Below are 21,760 nucleotides of genomic sequence, written 5' to 3'. Positions count from 1 at the left end.
GCACCTGGTATTCATGGGAATTGAGAGCCACGAGAGAACTTTTTTCTTATGGAGAAGTCTCCATAGCATGAAAGAGAGACTCCTCTGCCTAAGTGAACTGAAGAAAGACTGTTCTAGATGGTGTAAACTGACTGAAACTTTCAGGTTTTGTCTCCTTACATTGTCAGTAAGAAAGAAAAGGTTGTAGGGAGAGGAGAAGTGTTCAGATTCTTATTATTCTTTCTTCTATTCACTGATAATAAACTTTTCAATATACCCCTTTAAAATTTTGAGCCTACTTTGCCTTTCTCCTAATCCTATCTCACAGCAGGAAATGAGTAAATATATTACAGTGAGTGCAATGGTAATTAGCCAACACTGATCCCACTGCACGAATAGATGCATTGGCTGAGAAATCTCAAATTAGCAAACCAAACTCACTCCAGATACATTCCTGATAAACTGCATTAGAGCAGAGGGAAATCAAGGCGGAGCCATGGTTTGTCAGGACTTGCTGCATCCTGATGAGCACTGTGGTGCATTTGGAGCTGAGCCCTGGAACCTCAGGGCCTGAGAGGAGATTGCAAAAACCTTTCCAGGAGTCAAAGTCAGAGGAAAACCCAAAAGTGTCTCAGAGCTTGAATGGGTCAAACTGAGGTTCATCCCCAACACAGGCTCCTCCTGGACTCCTTGGAGGAGAGAACTGGAGGCCAGGATTGACCAAAAACCTTTCAGAGTCTCAATGTGGAAAGGAAATTCCAAACTACCTTAAAAATTTTGAGAAGCTCAAAGCATTACTGAGCCCCACTGAGTGCCAATGCAAAGCTCTCCAGGGACTCATTAAAGCAGATAATTGGAGCCATGATTGCACAAACCTCTCACAGAGTCTGTATCAAAAGGGAAACACCAAGTACCTTCAAATAACTGAAGTACCCTGAAGTATTAATGAGCCCCAGTGAGTGTTGTTACTGACAAAGCCTCTCCAGGGACTAATTACAGCAGATAATTGGAGGCCATGATTGCACAAACCTCTCAGAGACTCCAAGGCAAAAGCCAAAGCCAAAGTCCTTTGAAAAAGCTGCAGTCCCTGCAGGGAGCATGAAGGAGCCCCCAGGGCCATGGCTGAGCAAGGCTCCCCAGGGACTCCTTGCAGCAGATCCTTGAGGCCACTGGGATGTGGGCTAGGGGGGGATGCTGAGGGCAGCACAAGGGGCTGACAGTGCCCAGCCTGGCTGGGGCTGGGCCAGGAGGCCCCAGGGCCTCAGGACAAGGTGTCTCCTCCCAGCCCTTGCTGGCACAGACCCTGCTGTGGCCCAGGGCACCAAGACTTGGCTTCTCTTTGTCCCCACCTGTCATCACTGCCTGCAGTTCTCTGCTCTGCCTGGGACCTGGGGACACTTGCTCAGTCGTGTCCCTCACTGGGACCATTAAAAGTCCAAGAAAGTTTGGAGTTGGATTCTGCCTTGGAGCTCTGGAGAGGTTTCTTCAGCTCCCTCTCAGGGCCTGAGCACAAAGCCCCAGAGGCTGATTAAAGTCCTTGTGCTGTGTCTGTGCTGCTGAGCTGGGCTGGGCTCCTGGCACAGAGGCAGCTCCTGCTCACCAAGAAGAGCTTCAAAAGCACATTTCTCTGGATGAGCAGCTCTTGTGCCAGCCCAGCAGGGCTGGGGCACTGCCTGCAGCCAGCCCGGGCACAGCCCAGAGGCACAGAGAGCTTCAATCAGTCAGGGCTGGGAAGGGGCTGAGAAGTGCCTGGGGCACAATCACTGCCAGCCCTTGGCACAGGAACCTCTGGCTGCAGGACAATGCAGCTGCAGCTCCTGGAGCCATCTCCTGCAGCTGGAACATGCCAATGCCTGCAGAGCCTGTGAGTCCATTCTCTGCTTGTCTCTTGTGCAGAGCAGCCAGGGGTGCCCAGGGCTGTCCTGCAGAGCAGGGTCCTGCAGCCCAGGGCGCTGTGCTGGGGCAGGGACTCTGCTGCCTGCCAGGGACAGCTCTCAGCCAGCCCTGGCAGCTGCTCCCAGCACTGGGGGACAAGATCTGGGTGGGGGGAGGCAGCTGGTGAGGCATGGAAGTGTTCTCCTTGTGTGGGGAGGATGCTGCATTGTTCAGGGCTGCTCCCAGCATGGCATTGAACTGCAGAACATTTCCAAATAGATTATACAGGGTGCACAGTGAGGCAGGGGCTGCATAAAGGGGAAAATCCTGCTTTTTTATTCTACTGCTCAGGGTTGCTGGTATGGGAAACTGCTCATAGATATTATTCTCCCAATTCAGGTTAATAAGAATAAAAATTTTATTTCTCAGATCTTACAAAACAACGGAGTTATAGAAATCAGCACAGGGCCCCTCACAGGCAGCATCAGTGTTGCTTTTCCAGCCTCCTCAGGGTTGCTCTGACGTTGCCATCAGAGCCTGCAGAGCCAGAGCTGCCCCTGGGCAGTGCCTGAGCTGGGAGGGCTCTGCAGGGCAGAGCTGAGCCCCCAGGGCTGGGCTGGGCTCTGGCAGCACTGGCAGGGCCCAGCCCTGGGCACAGGGAAGCAGCTGCTGGCAGGGACAGCTCCAGGCAGCAGAGCCCTGGGCAGGCAGTGGGGGGAAAGTGCCCCCAGGCTGTGCTGGGATATTTCAAGTCCTCTCCAAACCCAACTATTCCATGATTACTTTTCTTACAGATCCTCATGCCAAGGCGACACAGCAAATGTCGAACAGCAGCTCCATCAGGCACTTCCTGCTGCTGGCATTGGCAGACACGCGGCAGCTGCAGCTCCTGCACTTCTGCCTCTTGCTGGGCATCTCCCTGGCTGCCCTCCTGGGCAACGGCCTCATCATCAGCGCCGTAGCCTGCGGCCACCACCTGCACACGCCCATGTTCTTCTTCCTGCTCAACCTGGCCCTCGCTGACCTGGGCTCCATCTGCACCACTGTCCCCAAAGCCATGCACAATTCCCTCTGGGACACCAGCAACATCTCCTACACTGGATGCGCTGCACAGCTCTTTTTCTTCCTGTTCTTCATCTCAGCAGAGTTTTATTTGCTGACCATCATGTGCTACGACCGCTACATGTCCATCTGCAAACCCCTGCACTACGGGACCCTCCTGGGCAGCAGAGCTTGTGCCCACATGGCAGCAGCTGCCTGGGCCAGTGCCTTTCTCCATGCTCTCATGCACACAGCCAATACATTTTCCCTGCCCCTGTGCCATGGCAATGCCCTGGGTCAGTTCTTCTGTGAAATCCCACAGATCCTTAAGCTCTCCTGCTCACACTCAAACCTCAGGGAACTGGGGCTCATTGCTGTTAGCTCCTGTTTATCATTTGGCTGTTTTGTGTTCATTGTTTTCTCCTATGTGCAGATTTTCAGGGCTGTGCTGAGGATCCCCTCTGAGCAGGGACGGCACAAAGCCTTTTCCACCTGCCTCCCTCACCTGGCTGTCGTCTCCCTGTTCCTCAGCAGTGTTATCTTTGCTCACCTGAAGCCCCCCTCCATGTCCTCCCCATCCCTGAATCTGGCCCTGTCAGTTCTGTACTCGGTGGTGCCTCCAGCCCTGAACCCCCTCATCTACAGCCTGAGGAACCAGGAGCTCAAGGCTGCAGTGTGGACACTGATGACTGGATGGTTACAGAAACATTAAACTGCTGGCCAATTTCTGAAAACTACTTGTAATAAAAGTCATCTTTGATACTTCTTGTTGGTTTCATCTTGGAGATTTTTTTTCTTTTTTTTACATTTTTCAGATTGTCCAAAATGAAATGTTAATGTTTCTGCCATGTCTCATTTTTATTCTCTCCACATTCCTTGTGGCCACAGACTGTGTCAATGAGGGGCTGTGCTCTCGGTGCCTTTAAAGCAACTAAAGGATCTCCCAGCAAAGTTTTTTCCAGAGATGCCCTTTTGTTGCCTTCTCTGGAGCTGCAGCAGCAATGTCTGTGTGCAGAGCTGGGGGCAGATCAGTGCTGGCACAGCAGCTCTGCTCCTGCTGGCCACACCATTCCTGATCCAGGCCAGGAGCCATTGGCCTTCTTGGCCACCTGGGCACACTGCTGCCTCATGTCCAGCCTGCTGTCCATCTGTCCCTGCAGGTCCCTTTCTGCCTGGCTGCTCTCCAGCCACTCTGTCCCCAGCCTGTAGCACTGGGCCAAATAGCAGGGCCTGGCACTTGGATTTGTTAAACCTCACGTTGTTGGATTCATCCCCTGGATCCAGCCTGTCCAAGTAACTGTGCAGAGCCCTCTGACCCTCCAGCAGATCAACACTCACATCCAGCTGTGTGACATTTGTGACGATGTCCTTGGTTCCATGGGGCCCCTCAGTGTCACAATGGCCTCTTGGTCACACCAGGCCCTGCACTGTCACACTGGCCTTCTTGGTTCCATGAGACCATGCAGAGTACAATGGTCTCCTTGGTTCCGTGGGGCTTCACAGTGTCACAATGTTCTCGTTGGTGCTGCAGTTTCACAGTGGACTCCTTGGTTCAATGGGGCCCCAGGGTGTCACAATGGCCCCATGGTCACATGAGGTCCCACACTGTCACCATGGTCTCTGTGCTTCCACAAGTCCCCTCAGTGTCACAATGGACTCCTTGTTTCCACAAGGCCACACAGTGTCACAACGTTCTTCCAGATCCCTTGAGGCCCCATCGTGTCACAGTGGCCCCTTGGTTACACAGGATCCTGCAGTGTCACACTGTCCCCTTGGTGCCATGAGGCCCCACAGTGTCAGAACGGCCCCTTGATTCCACTGGGCCCTGCAGTCTCCCAATGGTCCCCTTGGTTTAGCAGTGTCAAAATGGTGAAACCCCTTGGTTACACGAGGCCCTGCAGTGTCACAATGGCCTCTGTGGTTCCACAAGGACCCAGAGTGTCACGGGGCACTCCCTGGGTCCATTTGGCCCCACAGCACCACCATGGAGCCCTGGTTCTGTGGGGCTGCACGGTGTCACCATGGTCCTCTAAGTTCCACGAGGCCCTGCAGTGTCACAATGGCCCCAGAGTGTCCCAATCATCAGAGAATGACAGAATCAAATAGGCTGGAAAAGACCTTTGGGATCATCAAGTCCAAGCAATGCCCTAATAGTGCCTTGTCACCCAGACCGTGCCACTGAGTGCCACTGGAGAGGGACAGTGACTCTGCCACCTCCCCCCTGGCCAGCCCATTCCAGTTCCCACTCACCCTTTCTGTGAAGAACTCCTTCCTATTGTCCAGCCTGAGCCTCCCCTGGTGCAGCTTAAGGCTGTGTCTTCTTGTCCTGCCCTCCAGCAGATCCACACTCACACCCAGCTTGGTGCCATCTGCAATTTGTGAATGCTGGACTCGATCCCCTCAGCCAGACCATCAGTGAAGATATTAAACAGGACTGGGCCCAGCACAGATCCCTGGGGACAGCACCAGTGCCTGGACACCAGCTGGGTGCAGCCCCATCCCCACCACTCTCTGGGCCCAGCCTCCAGCCAGCTCTTAAATCTCCCAGCCAGGAGGGAACCTGCCCAAGCCGTGGGCTGCAGCTTTTCCAGGGAATGCTGTCAGAGACAGAGTCAAAGGCTCTGCTGGAGTCCAGGCACACAACATCCACAGCCTTTCCCCCATCCACAGGTGGGTCACCTGGGCATAAAAGGAGACCAGGTTGGTCAGGCAGGACCTGCCAGCCCTAAATCCACGCTGGCTGGCTCTGATCCCTGGGCCATCCTGTGGGTGCCCTGTGGTGGCACTCAAGGTGATCTGTTCCATAACCTTGCCGGGCACCCAGGTCAGGCTGACAGGCCTGGAGTTCCCCAGCTCCTCCTTCCAGCCCTTCCTGGGGATGGGCTCACACTGGCACCTCCAGTGCTCTGGGCCCTCCCTGCTGAGCCAGGACTGATGGTAAATGATGGAGAGCAGCTTGGGGAGCTCATCCACAGCTCCCTCATCCCCCTGGGATGGATCCCATCTGATCCCATGTGAGATCTCAGCACATCGTTCCCGATGTCCAGAGATGCCAGGAGAACCCTTGGGGGTCTCGGAAATCCTGGAATGTTGCCAAGAGTGTTTGGTGGCTTGATTTTGATCCATCCACAGAAGTAACAAGAGTTTGAGGACAAGAGAATCACTTTAGAGTAAAAGGTGTAAAAGAGACACATTTAGAGGGTGTGATATAAACTTTAAGGTTTTTGGTACAGGGGGGTTATGGAGACAAGATGGAGGGATCAGGGCGTGTCTCGTCCTTCTTCTTTCTTCTTCTTGTCCTCCATCTCCTGTGATGATGTTGGCACTTGGGGATTGGTTTCTGGTGAAGGTGCACTTGCTAACATGGGTGAAAAGCATTGGGAAATAAAGGTAAATATTGTGTACGTAAATTTTAGTATAAAAAGACATGACCGCCCCGTGGGTGGTCAGAGAGTGCCTGTGACTGCTTGCAGATCAGACCTCTGTTGGGCAGACAGAAAATTTTGTAGATAAGAAATAATAAACAATCAGAAGACCGAAAAGCTGAAGAGTCCAGACTCATCCTTTGCATCGCGTGCCACCCAAGAACCACTCTACCTGTGTCGGGGCAGAGACAGACAGCCGAACCCGACATCTGGCGTCCCTGGGTGGGCACCCGGCGGCGACCCGGGAGCAGCTCGGCAGCGACCGGCGATCCAGCAGCATCCAGCAGCACTCGCTGAGCCACGGTGAGCTCTGCTGTGCACCTCTTGCACAGGGGCAGCCTTGAAGCAACGAGTGGGCAGCTCCCGAGCTGGACTTATTCCCAGGAGAGCACTGATAACTCCTCGGGAAAACAGCCAGAAAGCAGCCAGGAGAATCTGAAAACGCAGCAGCCACAGAGGACATCGCACTCCACTTCGGCCGAAGAAAGTTCATAGCAGAACAGCCCGGATCGGAATCGGAAAGGCGCCTCCAGATCCATCTCCTGTGACCTGCAGGCAGAGACCAGGAGCCTTCGGACTGCTCTGACGACATAAATTCGGTGAGAAGGTCAAGAATTAAGAACATGGGGGGTACACTTTCCCAGAAACAAATAGAGATTCTGTCCGACCTACAAGGCGTGGCAGACACACACACTAAGGGGATCCCAAAGAAAAAGCTTAGAGAATTATTGCTGTGGGTGCGGTGTAATTACCCGTACTCCAAAACAAGGTTGTTATTTGAAGTAGGCTTTTGGCAAGAAGTTAACAGACATCTATATTTTCTAGCCATCAATGAGGATAAGACAGCCTTAAAATTGCTGTCTCCAGCAAGAATTATGTTAGAGGCGACCTTGACTCAATTTAGGGGGTCGGCCAGGCAACAAGTTGTTGCGAGTCCCACAAGGGCAGAGGGAGCAGAGCAAGGCTCCAAGCAGAGATTGGCTCTGATCTCAATTGGCCCAGGGGAAAAGGTGCCCGAGAAAAGAGGACAAGGAGAAATGGCATTGCCTTCAGTCCCACCATCCCGAAAACCCAAGGGAACCCTAAAGCACCCTGAGACCCCAGAGAGTGCAGGGGCTTCAGACTCCGACTCAGACACTGATGATACCATTCCGCTCCCTGATGAAATGAGGTTTTCTCCCAGTGATATCGAGGAAGCAGGCCACTCTTTAGGAGTGTACCGTCCCGATTCGCAGGAATCAGAGGGGGAGGAGGTGGAAAACGTGGCGGAGTTGGGGAGGGGGGTTCAAAGGGAACAAGCGGGGAGGGGGGATGCACTCTCTCGCGGCAGGCGCGGCGGCGCGGAAGCGGCGGTGGCCAGCGGGGGGGGCGTGGAGGCGATGGGGGACACGGGTTTCCGTGCGGCTTTTGCGAGCGCAACGCCAAGAGCGGCGGCGGCCACCTCTGGAGCGGTGCCAAGAGTGCGCGGGTCGAGCAAAGCTCAGGGAATGGCCGGGGAGACCTCTCAAACCAGCGCGGCAGCGTCAGACACGGGCAGCAAGGGCGGAGCAGCTGCAGAGCTCCGGCGAGCTGCTGTGGAGGGACGCAGGAGACGCGCGGTGGTGACGTCAGACCCAGAAGTCTGGACCCGGAGATCGGCTCGAATCGCAGCGAGAAAGGGGACACCCGCGGAGGGGGGGCTGCGCGCTTCGGCGGGGGGTGTGGATACAGCGTCAGAGGAGGAGGAGAGAGGGGCAGGAACAGACAATAGGGAGGAGACTTCGGAGGTGGAGCGGGACGGAGACAGTGACGTCAGTACAGGGGAGGCAGAGGGCGTCCCCGAAGGCACGCATGCGCGGGAAGTGCCGGCGGAGAGAGGTCGGGGGCGGGTCCGATCCTCTGTGACGTCTGGGGCAAAAAGGAGGGGCCATGCTCGGGGTTCGACATCCCGGGGCTCCACCCCCTCTCCGGGACCGATGCCTTTAGCCTCAAACCCTACGGTTCAAACCCCTTCCACTCAAAAGAAACGCTCAAGTATTCAGCCCTCAATGCCAGCTCAGTCAACAGCCATGCAAACTCGGTCTCAAACACGGTCGCGAGCGTTGCAGTCTGCTGAGCAAAAACCGATGGAGTTCGTGTCGTCATCAAGGTTGTCCAGGCAGGCGACAGCGCCACCTCGTGGAGGGACGACCACATTGCAGGACACGTCGGACCTGCTCGACAGCGCCACCACATCACCTGCTGGCCAAACTGCAACAATGCAGCAATTTTTTCCAACAATTTATAAAAAGGAAGCCACATTAAAGAAAATAAAAACAACAACAACACAACAAAAGGATAATATTTCATCAACTTCAGGATTATATGAAGTTGAAGACAGTTCAGATGAAGCACAGCCTCAAGGAGAAGAAATGATACACATTACAGCAAGAGAGGGAATTCCAGCATGGATGCTTTCAGCAGCGGAAGCAGCAAGGAATCTTCTGCAGTCTTTTGATGCAGCCAAAAGAACACGTTCAAGAGAGCCTCAAGTTTCTTTTCCGGATTTAGGACCGAGACTGAGGACTTCAAGTCAAAGAACATGGAGCGAAGGATCACCAAGAGCCTCCACGATTCCATTGTGCAGGCAATGGCCAATGGAGTTTCCAGAGGATGAAGAAGAACAACCAATAGAACCAATAGACTGGACAGAAATTAGAAATTAATTATCAAAAGAAAAGGGTCTGATCAGAGGATCAGGAGACATTATAATGCCAGTGACATATGATGCACAAGGTCAAAATCCAAGGTGGGAAAGGCTGGGTCACGAGGTGATCAAGGACTTATCAAAGGCCATTCAGAACAATGGTCTGAATTCGCAGTTCTTCAAACAGCTCCTGAAGGGGACATTCAATACGTATGATTTCACGCCATTTGACATTCGATGTCTTGTGTCGATGATTCTCACTGACACACAAAGTCTTATCTGGGACAGAAGATGGAGAAGATATCTCACAGAGTTGAGAGCCAGCTATCAAGGTGGGCCCAACGCGAACCTCACAGAAGCACAGTTGGCAGGAGATCCTCCAGATGACAATCCAGTGGAGCAAGCAGCACGGCTTCCACGACGGGTGCTGAATGACATCAAAGAAGCAGCACACAAAGCGATCTTGCAGATTGCTCCGGCGGGAGTTCCGGACGTCCCACTCTCATGTGTCAGGCAAGGTCCCACAGGACCATTCTCATCTTTCATAGATCGACTCTCGCAAGCTGTGGATCGACAGGTGACGATTGACGAGGCGAAGCAACCTCTCACGGAAAGTCGAGCTTTCGGCAATGCCAACCCGGATTGTCAACGGGTCATCAGCGCAATGCCAGGACGGCCATCCTTGGCAGAGATGGTGGAGGCATGCAGCAGAGTGGGAACACCTCAGCACGTCGCGTCGATTGTGAGGGATGAGCTGAGAGGAGAATGGGGAGAACAGATAAGAAGAAACCCGGAGAGGCAGTCAAAAGATCAGGACAAGGTAGTTGAAAAGATGCTGGAAAAGGTACTCCAACAACAGAATGAAAACATAAATAAAGTTCTTGCAACCATCCAGAAGAAGAACAATCCATCAGGAGGACAATGCTACAAATGTGGAGCGTTTGGACACTTGAAAAAGAATTGTCCACATGCACACGCCCAAGTGCAGACACAAAAACCTGCAAAGCCACTTTGTGCGCGGTGTGGAAGAGGAAGACACTCTGTGAAGCAATGTTTTTCCCAGACAGACATGGAAGGGAATCCTTTACCACTTCCAGGAAACGGGAGAAGGAGCGCGCCCGCAAGCCGTCAGCGCGCGTCGACACAAGTGATGGCGGTGACACAACAACCAACAGGACAATCATCGGGATCGTCAAGGAGACGCCCTCAGCAAACTCCTCAGTCGATTCTCAAGTGACCCAGAGCTCCTTCCACCAGGAGCACAGTGCACACTGGCAACTTCCAAATTAATTTGCTTTCTGGATGAAAGTCATGCGGAGGTTCCAACAGGGATCCGTGGAGATTCATACAAAAAATAAGATTTCTTAAAAATAGGACAGGACAGGAGCAGAATCCTTGGACTTACTGTTTATCCATCAGTTGTTTCCACAGACAAAAACACGGAATTGACAGTTCTAGCAAAAGCACTTCGTCCACCATTGACCATGGCAGAAAACACTCAGATCGCGAGAGCTTTTGCTCTGCCACCACACGCCATTGAAGTCATGTCAATCTTCGATGAAGAAGGGCTTCCTTTGAGGGAACATGTCGAAATACATACCACATGGGTAAAACACATAGGTCGAGATCGACCCACGCTCACATGCCAATTAACTTGTGGAGACAGAACAATAGAGGTCAGAGGCATGCTCGACACAGGGGCAGATGTCACCGTAATATCCTATATCTTTTGGCCTCGCAGCTGGAGCTTGATTGCGCCCTTGGGATCTCTCTCAGGCATAGGGGGAGTTTCTCTGTGTCTGCAGAGTGAGAATGCCATCGTTGTCACGGGACCAGGAAACAAGACGGCGATCATTCGTCCTTTCGTTGTGCAGAAGCCAATCACAGTTTGGGGACGAGATCTCTTGGCACAATGGGGCATGAAGATCGAGGTGGATTTTTAGTCGGGGTCACTGCAGCACTCGCCACATTGAAGTTGACTTGGAAAACGGATGATCCAGTCTGGGTGGATCAGTGGCCCCTGGAGCGAAAAAAGTTGAGTGCGTTGAAAACCCTGGTCCAAGAACAGTTGCAGAAGGGACACATCAAGCCAACAAACAGCCCTTGGAATTCTCCAGTGTTCGTCATCAAAAAGAAGCTGTCAGGCAAATGGAGGCTGTTGCACGATCTCAGGAAGATCAATGAAGTCCTCGAAGACATGGGACCGCTTCAGCTGGGTCTTCCATCTGTTTCGATGATTCCGATTGGCTGCTTGTGGTCATTGACCTCAAGGACTGTTTCTTCAGCATTCCGCTTCATCCGGATGATGCTCCGAGGCTTGCCTTTTCAGTTCCAAGCATCAACAAGGAAACGCCTCTGCAGCGGTACCATTGGGTCGTTCTTCCTCAGGGCCTGAAAAACTCGCCGACAATCTGCCAATGGTACGTGGCACGAGCTTTGTCACCAGCATGGAAGAAATTCCCGAAGGTGAGAATCATTCATTATATGGATGATTTGCTCATTGCGGCATCGACACAACAGGAGCTACAAAAGGCTCGTGACTGTGTGATTGCAGAAGTGCAAAAGGCAGGTCTGGAAATCAGTGTTTCAAAGATTCAGGAGGTTGCGCCTTGGAAATATCTAGGGTGGAAAATCTCGGAGAGAACAATAAGGCCTCAAAAGATGGAAATCGGCACAAAAGTCAACAATCTACATGATTTACAACAACTTCTAGGGGAAATCAACTGGATGAGGTCGATTTTGGGAATCACAAACAGTGACATTCCAGCGTTGCTTGATCTCTTGAGAGGAGATGCAGACATTCGATCTCCCAGGACGCTCACAAAAGAAGCAAAGAAGGAGTTGGAAAAAGTTACAGATGCCATTCAGAAGAGACAGGCACATCGATTCGTTGAATCGTTGCCTTTCCAGATAGCAGTGTTGGGAAAGAAAGCACAATTCCATAGTTTAATCTTCCAATGGGACGCATCTCAGAGAGATCCTTTAATAATCATAGAGTGGATTTTCTTACCATATAGGCCTTCAAAGACAATTCTGACAGATTTGGAGATGGCAGCACAGATCATCATAAAGGGGAGAACAAGATTGCTGACAATGGTGGGACGAGAATTTTCAAAGATTTATCTGCCTTTGAAGAAAGATTATTTCGATTGGGCGATGCAGAAATCAAAAGATTTGTTAATTGCATTGTTAGCTTTTCCAGGAGCTTGCACAATCAATTTTCCACAACATAGAATGTTGCAATCACAATATGCTACAGAGCAAAGCCAAAAATAAGTGAAGAACCTCTGGACGGGATCACAGTGTTCACTGATGGCTCAGGAAAGACACACAAGTCAGTGATCACGTGGATGAACTCAACGACAGGGGAATGGGAATCAAACGTGAAGACGGTTCAAGGCTCTCCACAAATTGTGGAATTGGCAGATGTTGTCCGAGCATTTCAGTTGTTCCAACAACCGCTCAATTTGGTCACGGACTCTGCATATGTTGCAGGTGTGGTCAAACGATTGGAAGGTTCGCTCTTGAAAGAAGTCAGCAATGAAGTTTTATATTCCTATCTAGTGAGCATGAAAACAGTGCTAGAAAGCAGGGAAGAAGAATATTTCATCACTCACATCAGAGCGCACACAACACTTCCAGGATTTCTAGCGGAAGGGAATGCTCAGGCCGACAGGTTGACAATGCCCATTTCACAAACACTTCCGGACATTTTTGAGCAAGCACGACTGAGTCATGAATTTTTTCATCAGAATGCGCAGGCGCTGATGGAATCCTTCCGTCTCATGAAAACTCAGGCGAGGGAAATCATTAGTGCTTGTCCAGATTGTCAACTCGTGCAACCACCTGCTTCCACAGGAGCAGTCAATCCACGAGGACTGCAAAGTCTTCAGCTGTGGCAAACAGATGTCACAAAATATCCATCATTTGGGAGACTCAAAAATGTTCATGTATCCGTAGATACATTCTCAGGGGCAGTCTTTGCTTTAGCACATGCAGGGGAAACAGCAGAACATGCTTGTCGACATTTTTTACAAGCGTTTGCATCGTTAGGTGTGCCTCAAGAACTAAAAACAGATAATGGTCCAACATATACAGGCAGGGTGCTTGACAGATTCCTGAAAAGATGCGGTGTCAGACACACATTTGGCATTCCACATTCACCCACAGGTCAGGCAATCATTGAAAGAACACATCACACCCTGAAATCCCTTTTGGACAGGCAGAAAAGGGGGGAGCCAGAGGCGACACCACACATGAAGTTAAACAAAGCATTGTATGTTTTGAATTTTCTTAACAGTTCGTCTTCTGAACCCAATCCACCAATCGTGAGGCATTTTTCAAACAGGTCTCAGGCAAAACTAAGGGAGAATCCTTTGGTTTTGTTCAGAAACCCAGAGACAGGACAAATAGAGGGTCCTTTCAAACTAATCACTTGGGGCAAGGGTTTCGCTTGTGTTTCCACAGGGAGAGGGCTGAAGTGGGTGTCAGCACGACACGTGAAGCCATTTCGAACAAGGGAGCAGGAGAGCACAGATCCCAGAAGCAGAGAAATGAACACGCAGACGGAGGAAGAAACTCAAGTTGTGAACAACAACTCAGAAGAGGGATGAAAAGAATAAAAACTTTGGGGTTTTTTTTCCTTTGTGGCTTTGAGTGGGAGCATGACAATGGTTTTTCATAAGGGTGAAGTCGTGAGCTTCATGATGCTCATGCTTTCATCTGTCGCTTTAAGCAATGGAGCAAATCTACCCATCAGTCAACCAAAACAAAATGTTTGGGAAACGTTAGCCCAGGCAGCAAATTTAGAAAGTATCTGCCTGACACATTCGAAACCAGGGAAACCATTCACGGCATGCATGGTTGGGTTGCCAGTGGGCGAATGGCCAATTCCAGGGCATTCTCCAATGGAGATTTCGCAGGTCATCAAAGATCCTGTGAATGAATGGTGTGCTTGGACACATCTTTTACCTGTGGCTTCTACCGAACCGCAGGAATTGGAAATTTTCGGGTCCACAACAATGGAGCTATGCATGAAATTCAAAATTTCGAATGTGTCAAGGACAAACAACAGCATTGATGTCACACCAAATCACGAATATTATAGAAACGCATCAGCTTGGTGCAATCACACTGTGACGACAGCCAAAGGATCAATCCAGGTCCCAGTGCAATTGCCACGTGGGTTGTTTTTAATTTGTGGGGACAGAATTTGGCACGGCATTCCTGCAAATGCCAAGGGAGGTCCATGCAGCATTGGGAGGATTTCAATGTTGTCACCAGATTTGAAAGTATTGAGAGAGCAAAAACACAAAGAGAAAAGGTCCTTGCAACATTACAGTGCAGACTGTGATGATGAAGTATACACCTGGAACAAGGCAAGGAGAATTGTGGCAGCAATTTTCTCACCTCAGACAGCGTCGGGGGTGGCCTTGACTCAACTGGACCACATGGGTTGTTGGTTGAGCAAGCATGCTCAATCAGTCTCTCTCACTTTGAGTGATATGTTAAACGATATAAGCAGTGTGAGAGAGGCAACTCTTCAAAATAGGGCAGCAATCGATTATCTATTGCTTGCTCATGGACATGGATGTGAAGAGTTTGAGGGAATGTGCTGCATGAATCTCTCGGATCATTCAAGATCAATTCATGAAAGTATTCAAAATATAAAAGACAGTATAAAGAAACTAGGCGAAATCACTGGGTCATGGATTGATGATGTGGCGGGATTTTTTGATCTTTCTCCCTTACGGAGAGGGTTTTTAAAAATGGGATTTTATATTTTAATAATACTCTTAGTCCTCATGCTCATCGTCCCATGCATCTTTTTGTGTGTGAGACGTGTCATGAGTCAAGTTGCCAAAGAAGTCTTCTTGGTGCAAACAGAAGGGGGAGATGTGGGATCTCAGCACATCGTTCCCGATGTCCAGAGATGCCAGGAGAAACCTTGGGGGTCTCGAAAATCCTGGAATGTTGCCAAGAGTGTTTGGTGGCTTGATTTTGATCCATCCACAGAAGTAACAAGAGTTTGAGGACATGAGAATTACTTTAGAGTAAAAGGTGTAAAAGAGACACATTTATAGGGTGAAATATAGACTTTAAGGTTTTTGGTACAGGGGAGTTATGGAGACAAGATGGAGGGATCAGGGCGTGTCTCGTCCTTCTTCTTTCTTCTTCTTGTCCTCCATCTCCTGTGATGATGTTGGCACTTGGGGATTGGTTTCTGGTGAAGGTGCACTTGCCAACATGGGTGAAAAGTATTGGGAAATAAAGGTAAATATTGTGTACGTAGATTTTAGTATAAAAAGACATGACCGCCTCATGGGCGGTCAGAGTGCCCTTGGCTGCCTTGCAGATCAGACCTCTGTTGGGCAGACAGAAAATTTTGTAGATAAGAAACAATAAACAATCTGAAGATCGAAAAGCTGAAGAGTCCAGACTCGTCCTTTGAAATGCGTGCCACCCACGAACCACCCTACCCGTGTCGGGGCAGAGACAGACAGCCGAACCCGACAGCTTTGGTGCTCTTTGTGTCTGCCATGGCCAAAGTGCTGCCCAAGTTGGCTCTGTCAGGGCCTTGCAGCTGCTGCCCATCCCTGTGCCCTGTGCAGCCCAGGCTGTCCTACGGTGTCCCTGCCCTGCGCCTCTGTGCCCCATGGCCTCCCTGCTGGGCAGCCTCTGCCAGCTCCTGCAGAGCCCCTGGCACCTGTGGGGCTGCACAGACAGCCCTGCCCCGGGCTCTGCCGGCCTCTGGGCCAGCAGAGAGGCAGCCAGGGCTGGCCATGGCCGGGAACAGGCCCTGAGCCCCGCAGGAGGATGGAGCTGGGCCACAGCCAAACTCAGCCCAGGCCAAAGCTGGGCTCAGCAGCCAGGGCTGCCAACGCATGGGCACAGAGGCTGGCGCTGACAAATGTCCTGGGCCCCCTCCCTGCTCTGTCTATGCCACCAAGGGCACAGAGCAGCCTCCTCTCTGGGCCACTTGCCTGTTTGCAATGCCTTGCACAAGCGCTGGCCCTGCCCCACAAGGCCTGGCCTGAGTCCTGCCCCTGCACGCTCAGCCAGGCTGAGATGGACACTGATGGTTCCTGGGCCAGGCTCTCTGAGCCCAGCCCAGCTCCCTGCAAGCTCTGCCAGCTGCCCTGAGCTCTGGGCAGCACCAAGGGCCTCTCTGAGCCCAGCCCAGCCCAGCCGGCTCTGGCCCCACAGCTCTGCTCAGCCCAGGCTGCTCTGGCCACTGGCCCCACGGCCTCAGCCCCTGCCAAGGGCACAGCAGCAGCTGCAGCTGCCGCAGGACTCAGCCCCAGCCATGGGGGAAGGTGCTTGGCCAAGGCCAAAGGAGGCTCCCTGGCTGCCCTGCTCCCCTGGGCCTGAGGTGCTGAGAGCTCTGCAGCCCCTGCTGCCATCCCATCTGCCCAGGGCAGCACCAGAGCCCTGGCCTTGGGGCCCTCAAGAGCTGCTCCTGCTCCAGGCCCAGGGCCCATCCCAGAGCTGGGGCAGACACAAAGCTGTGCCCATTTCTGTTCCTTGCTGCTCTGGTGGGGATGGATCCTCAGCCACTGGGAGGTTGCTGATGAATTTTATTACTCCAGAGGCCTCTTCTTTCTTGAGTTCTTCAGTTTAGGAATTCAGTGTGAAAAGCTCATAAACATTTTCCAAACAGGAAAAGCCCCTGGGAATCATTCAAGCTTTTAATTCTTCTGTGGTTAATTAGACAAATTTCAGAATGTATTTAAAGTGAATATACTGTAATGAAAACAATGAAGAGAGAACTGTCCTGTTAAGTTTTCTTTTCCTGTTCATAGATTGGTGTCAGCAATCCCCAGTTGATATTGACCTCTAGCACCTCCTAATGCAGCCTGAACAGATATGAAAATTAAGACCCTTCATGGCTGACAGTCAATCACAATTTGTCCCTTCCCCCTTCTACCATTTCCCTCATCCAACCCCTGGCACTCAGAGGAGCTGAGGAATTGAGTCACATCCAGGTGTGTCCCCAGGGCTCAGGACTGGGGCCAGGTCAGTGAAATCACTTTATTGCTGATCTGGATGAGGCCACTGAGGGCACCCTCAAGTCAGTTCCTAGGTGAGCCCAGGCTGGGTGGGAGTGTGGCTGTGTTGGAGGGTAGGCAGCTCTGCAGAGGGATCTGGACAGGCTGGAGCCATGGGCCCGAGGACAATTGGATGAGATTCACCAAGGCCAAGGGCCGGGTCCTGCCCTGGGCTCACAACCACCCCAAATCCCTGGCTGTACCTTGCCCCTGATCCCCACAGCCTGTCCTGTTTCCTTCATCCCTGCATTGCCAGGGACTCTCTGGGACAAGGGAGCTCTGCTCTGGGGATGGAGGGAGGTGCAAGTCCAGCCTCTGGATTGGGAACCACAACTCATCAGGTTTGTGTCCTTTGGGGGTCAGGAACTGCTGAGAATCAGAGGCACAGAAAGGTTCTCCTCATGGCCAACAGACCATGGTTGAACAGAACACAATTTAATAACAATCACACTCTTCCCTGAGCTAAGTGCAATGTCCCAGCAGAATCTGATGAGTCCACCATCCACAAGGGATTTCCATCCTAAAAGTAATTCTGGACAAACATGGTTCTGTGATAGACATAAACACAATTAAATTCTTGTATCAGGATGCTCATCCTGGAGTGGGTGCAAAACAGCTCAGAACAATTCCTGATTTGCAAAGCTGTCAGTGGTGGATGGAGAAGGGAGGTCAGGCTGCTTTTGGTGCTGAGGAAATGCTGAAAGCAGCCTGACTCATTTCATCTCCTTCTGTCCTGGCTGATCTCCCCTCTTTCCCCTCCCACCCAGTGGCTTTTGTCTCCCACCAGGCCCCCGGTGAAGAGCCTGGCTCTGTGTTCTCCATCCCCTCCTCGCTGGCACTGCCAGGCTGGGATGAGGAGCACCTCAGCCTTCCCTGCTCTGGGCTGGACAAGCCCAGCTCCCTCAGCCTCTGCTCACAGCCCAGGGGCTCCAGCCCCACCTTGGAGGCCCTTCCCAGACCCTGCACCAGCTGCCAGACATCTTTCCTGCCCTGGGCAACCCAACCCAGGCCACAGTGACCTGGGGAATCCCCGTCCTTGATGTCCTGGTCACACAGCCCTGGCCCCTTGTCCCCATGTCAGGCTCTGGGGTGGATCCTGTGGAACATCCTTTGGTGGAGGCTGTGGCTCCAGGTGGGCCGGGGGGATCCCGGGGGACAGGGACCCCGCTGGGCATGGACAGCATTGGACTTGTTGGGAGAAACTGTGAGGGGGAGCTGGGGCAGAGTGACCAACCCAGTGACCTGACACAGCCCTGCTGGGATGGCACACAGCCCCTCTGGGATGGCACACAGCCCCTCTGGGATGGCACAACCTGCCCTGTGATGTCACAGCTGATCCTCTACTGTCACACAGCTGGTGTCTGATGTCACAGCCAACTCAGTTATGACATAGTCTGCTCTGTGATGTCAGACATCTGCCATGTGATGTCACAGCTGGCTCTATGATGTCAAAGAGGCAGTCTGTGATGCTGTAGCTTCTCCATGACCTCACACTACCCACTCTGTGATGTCATAGCCCACTCTGTGACCTCATGTTACCAGATGATCAATTGCCTACACCAGGTGAGCTCACACCTGGAGCTTGTTCTTCACATCCCCAGGCCTATGGAAACAACACAATGCCCACTGTGTGAGAAGGGGAACTGGAAGTTCAGCAGCCACAGTGTCCTGCCAGCTCAGCCAGGCCCACTGGAACATTGGGGTCCACGACCACCAGGGACCACCAGAGAGACCCCCAGGAGAGAAGAATGGCTCCTGGCCTGGATCAGGAATGGTGTGGCCAGCAGGAGCAGGGCAGGGATTCTTCCCTTGTGCTCAGCACTGCTTGGGCAGCGCCTCGAGTGCTGTGTCCAGTTCTGGGGGCCCAAATTTAGGAAGGACATGGAGGGGCTGGAGGGTGTCCAGAGAAGGGCAACAAGGCTGGGGAGGGGTCTGGAGCACAAGTCCTGTGAGGAGAGGCTGAGGGAGCTGGGATGGTTTATCCTGGAGAAGAGGAGGCTCAGGGGAGACAAGGCAGTGTCAGGGCACAGGTTGGACTTGATGATCTCCAAGGTCTTTTCCAACCTTGCTGATTCTGGGATTCCCTGAAACCACCCTTGGAGCAGTTGCAGGATGAGCCCTGGGCCTCCTCTGCAGAAGCTCCAGCAGCCCAGGTCCCTCAGCTTCTCCTGGCAGCCCCAAAGCCCATCCTGTCAGTCCTGCAGAGCCTCTGCAGCTCCTCCTCACTGCCCAGAACAGGGAGCCCCAGAGGCAGACACAGCAGCCCAGATGTGCCCCCCTGGCCTGGGGTGCCTCTGGCAAGGGAGCAGCAGCAGGCACTGCAGGAGCCTGCAGACAATTCCTGCAGCACTTGTAGGATGATCCTGCTGCCCAAGGGACGTTCCCATGGGGCCAAGTCAGGAACTGCAATGGGGAGTGGGGCCAGAGAGGAAAGGGCAAACAGGGATGGGCTGTTTGCAGGGGAGGGAACAGGGGTTGGCAGTGGGATGAAATTTCTAAAAGCAATAGTAAAGAAAGCAAAGGTGGCACACAGGAAATGTTGAGGGCAGTTTGTGGGTGGCTGCCAGGCAGCCCTGGCTCTGAACAACAGCGTCTGCAGTGGCACAGGAAAGTCCCAGCTGATGGGAACAAACTTTCTGGCTGACTGCAGAGGCCAGGACAAAGCTGGGTGGTTTCCCTGGTGTCCTGCAGGCCTTGCTGGCCCCAGGGGCTGATGGCATTTGTGCTCCCTCAGGTTCATGTCCCCACAGCAACAGCATGGGGGTGCTGGCCCTGCTGTGTGCAATGCAAGCAGGGGCTGCTGAGGCAGTGCTGCCGTGTCTGTGCCTGCAAGGATGGGGCACCTGTGTGTGGAGAGCTTTGTGGACAGCTGGCTAGCTGAGAAAGGTCATGTAGACATGATACCGCTGATTAAGATAGAAGAAAGCAAGTCTAGGAGTCAGCAGTCAGTGTCCAATCACTGATGCAACCTTGCTGCAACATGAGGATGGGGGAGAGGATCTTTTGCCAAAAATATGGAGATAGTTTCAGCAAAATAACCACAAGAATGTAGAAGTAATAACAAAATAACCATAAGAAAATAGAAGTAGGTGTGGTTGCCCGATAAGTAATTAACCAATAATGAGCTCAGCTTTGCAATATGTATGAGCTTCATTAACACCAATATAAATATGTGTGAACTATCAATAAAGTTTGAGACTTGCTGATCACGCATATTGTGTGCCGCATTTCTTCCGCCGATCTGACAAATGGTGACCCCGAGACGTGATACCGGCAACAGCAACCATGGTGGATCGGTGTAGGAGTTCGGGTCCTGTCGCAGCAAGGACAGTGAACAAGCACCGCTGAAAAAGGGAAGGTGCCGCGCCCTGGGTGACCTCAATGGAGAGCCCAGCCGATACGTGCTGCCGAGACCTTGTAGGGCTGCAGCAGCGCTGACATTTTTAAAATGGATAGAGAAAGGCAAGCAGCATATGATTTATTTACTAGCTTTTTACAAAAGCGTCAGGTTAAGGGCATAGATTTGCAGAAAGAGCTTCCTGGGTTGTTAGCTTATGGGTATGAACAGGGACTTTTTCAAAATCCTCATACAGTACATGACTTAACAGAGTGGTGCAAATTTGGGGACAAGATGTGGCAGGCAGTCATAGATGAGGATAAAACTGCAAAAAAGTTGGGAAAGTTTTGGCGAGCTCTGCATGATGAGTTATTACAATATCAGGCAGAAGAAAAGGCTGCTCAGCAAGCTAGCGTGGCGCATGAAAAGAATAAGGGTTATGGGGACTGGTTCAATTGTCCGTTACCTCCTGCCACATCCACAATCATTTTGCCACCAACATCGGCTCCTGCTTCAAGCAGCAGCTCACCCCCTGTCTGTGCTGTAACAGCACCGTCCACACCGCCTGTGTCAAACCCTCCATCTCCTCCTCCTAGTGATGAGCCGATCCCTGGGTCAGAGAGTGACCTAGCTGGGGCCATTGCACGGGGGCGAAGGGAGGCATGGGCAGCGTTAGCAAAAGATATCATGGATACGGGAGATGAGGAGGCTATAAAAGCAGCTATGGAGGTTGCTTGTCCGGTTATATATTTACCCGTGGCAGGGGGCGGGTTTCAAGCAACAATAACTGCTCTAGACTGGAAGTTGTTATCGCAGTTACGGTCCACAGTTAGTCAATTTGGGGTAACCAGTGAGCCCACAAAACAAATGTTTGATTATATCTGGGGGACTCGGGTTTTGCTGTCGGCTGATTGCAGAGGAATAGCGAAGCTTACCTTCATTCAGCATCAGTAGCTCTTATTTAATGCACACTGGCAGTCACTCTGTCAGGAATGTGTAGCAGTAGCACGGCAGCCAGGTGACCCATTACATGGAATAACCCTAGGGGAGTTAATGGGTCTCGGGCCTTTTCTTTGGACAGAAGCACAAGCGTTAATTGGTCCTGATAAGTGTCGGGAGGCCATGCGTCTGGTACGGTTGGCTATAGATAGGATAAAAGAGCCAGGCGGGATTCCTTCTTATATGGGAATAAAGCAAGGAAGAGATGAGTCATTTGGAGCTTTTATAGATAAGGCAGCCAATGCTATTGAGCGGGCAGGAGTCCCTGATTTCATTAAGGGGACTTTGTTAAAACAATGTGCACTCCAGAACAGTAATCAGGCTACAAAGAAAGTATTAAATACCCTAGGAGCTAATTGGTCTATAGAAGAAGTTTTAGAACGATTGGCAA

The 21,760-nt window shown here is 51.9% G+C and overlaps 2 protein-coding genes across 2 annotated transcripts in view; one reads left to right on the top strand and one right to left on the bottom strand.

Moving 5' to 3' along the window:
• LOC143692459 (uncharacterized) overlaps positions 1-21,760 on the bottom strand; it is a 515,676-nt gene that overhangs the window by 11,552 nt on the left and 482,364 nt on the right. Inside the window, 1 exon segment of the mRNA XM_077172693.1 lies at positions 5,110-5,116. Coding sequence (XP_077028808.1) covers positions 5,110-5,116 — 7 coding nt within the window.
• Positions 2,675-3,607, top strand: LOC143692511 (olfactory receptor 14A16-like). Its single transcript, XM_077172751.1, has one exon. The coding sequence runs from the start codon at positions 2,675-2,677 to the stop codon at positions 3,605-3,607; it is 933 nt and encodes a 310-aa protein (XP_077028866.1).

Source organism: Agelaius phoeniceus (genome assembly GCF_051311805.1).
Source record: "Agelaius phoeniceus isolate bAgePho1 chromosome W unlocalized genomic scaffold, bAgePho1.hap1 SUPER_W_unloc_1, whole genome shotgun sequence".
Lineage (NCBI taxonomy): Eukaryota > Metazoa > Chordata > Aves > Passeriformes > Icteridae > Agelaius > Agelaius phoeniceus.
Note: the sequence above shows the minus strand (reverse complement) of the source record. Positions and strands in the feature narration are given on the sequence as shown.

Bases quoted from the DNA above. Each gene is read 5' to 3' on its own strand.
- LOC143692511 (XM_077172751.1), top strand. From the start codon at position 2,675: ATGTCGAACAGCAGCTCCATCAGGCACTTCCTGCTGCTGGCATTGGCA.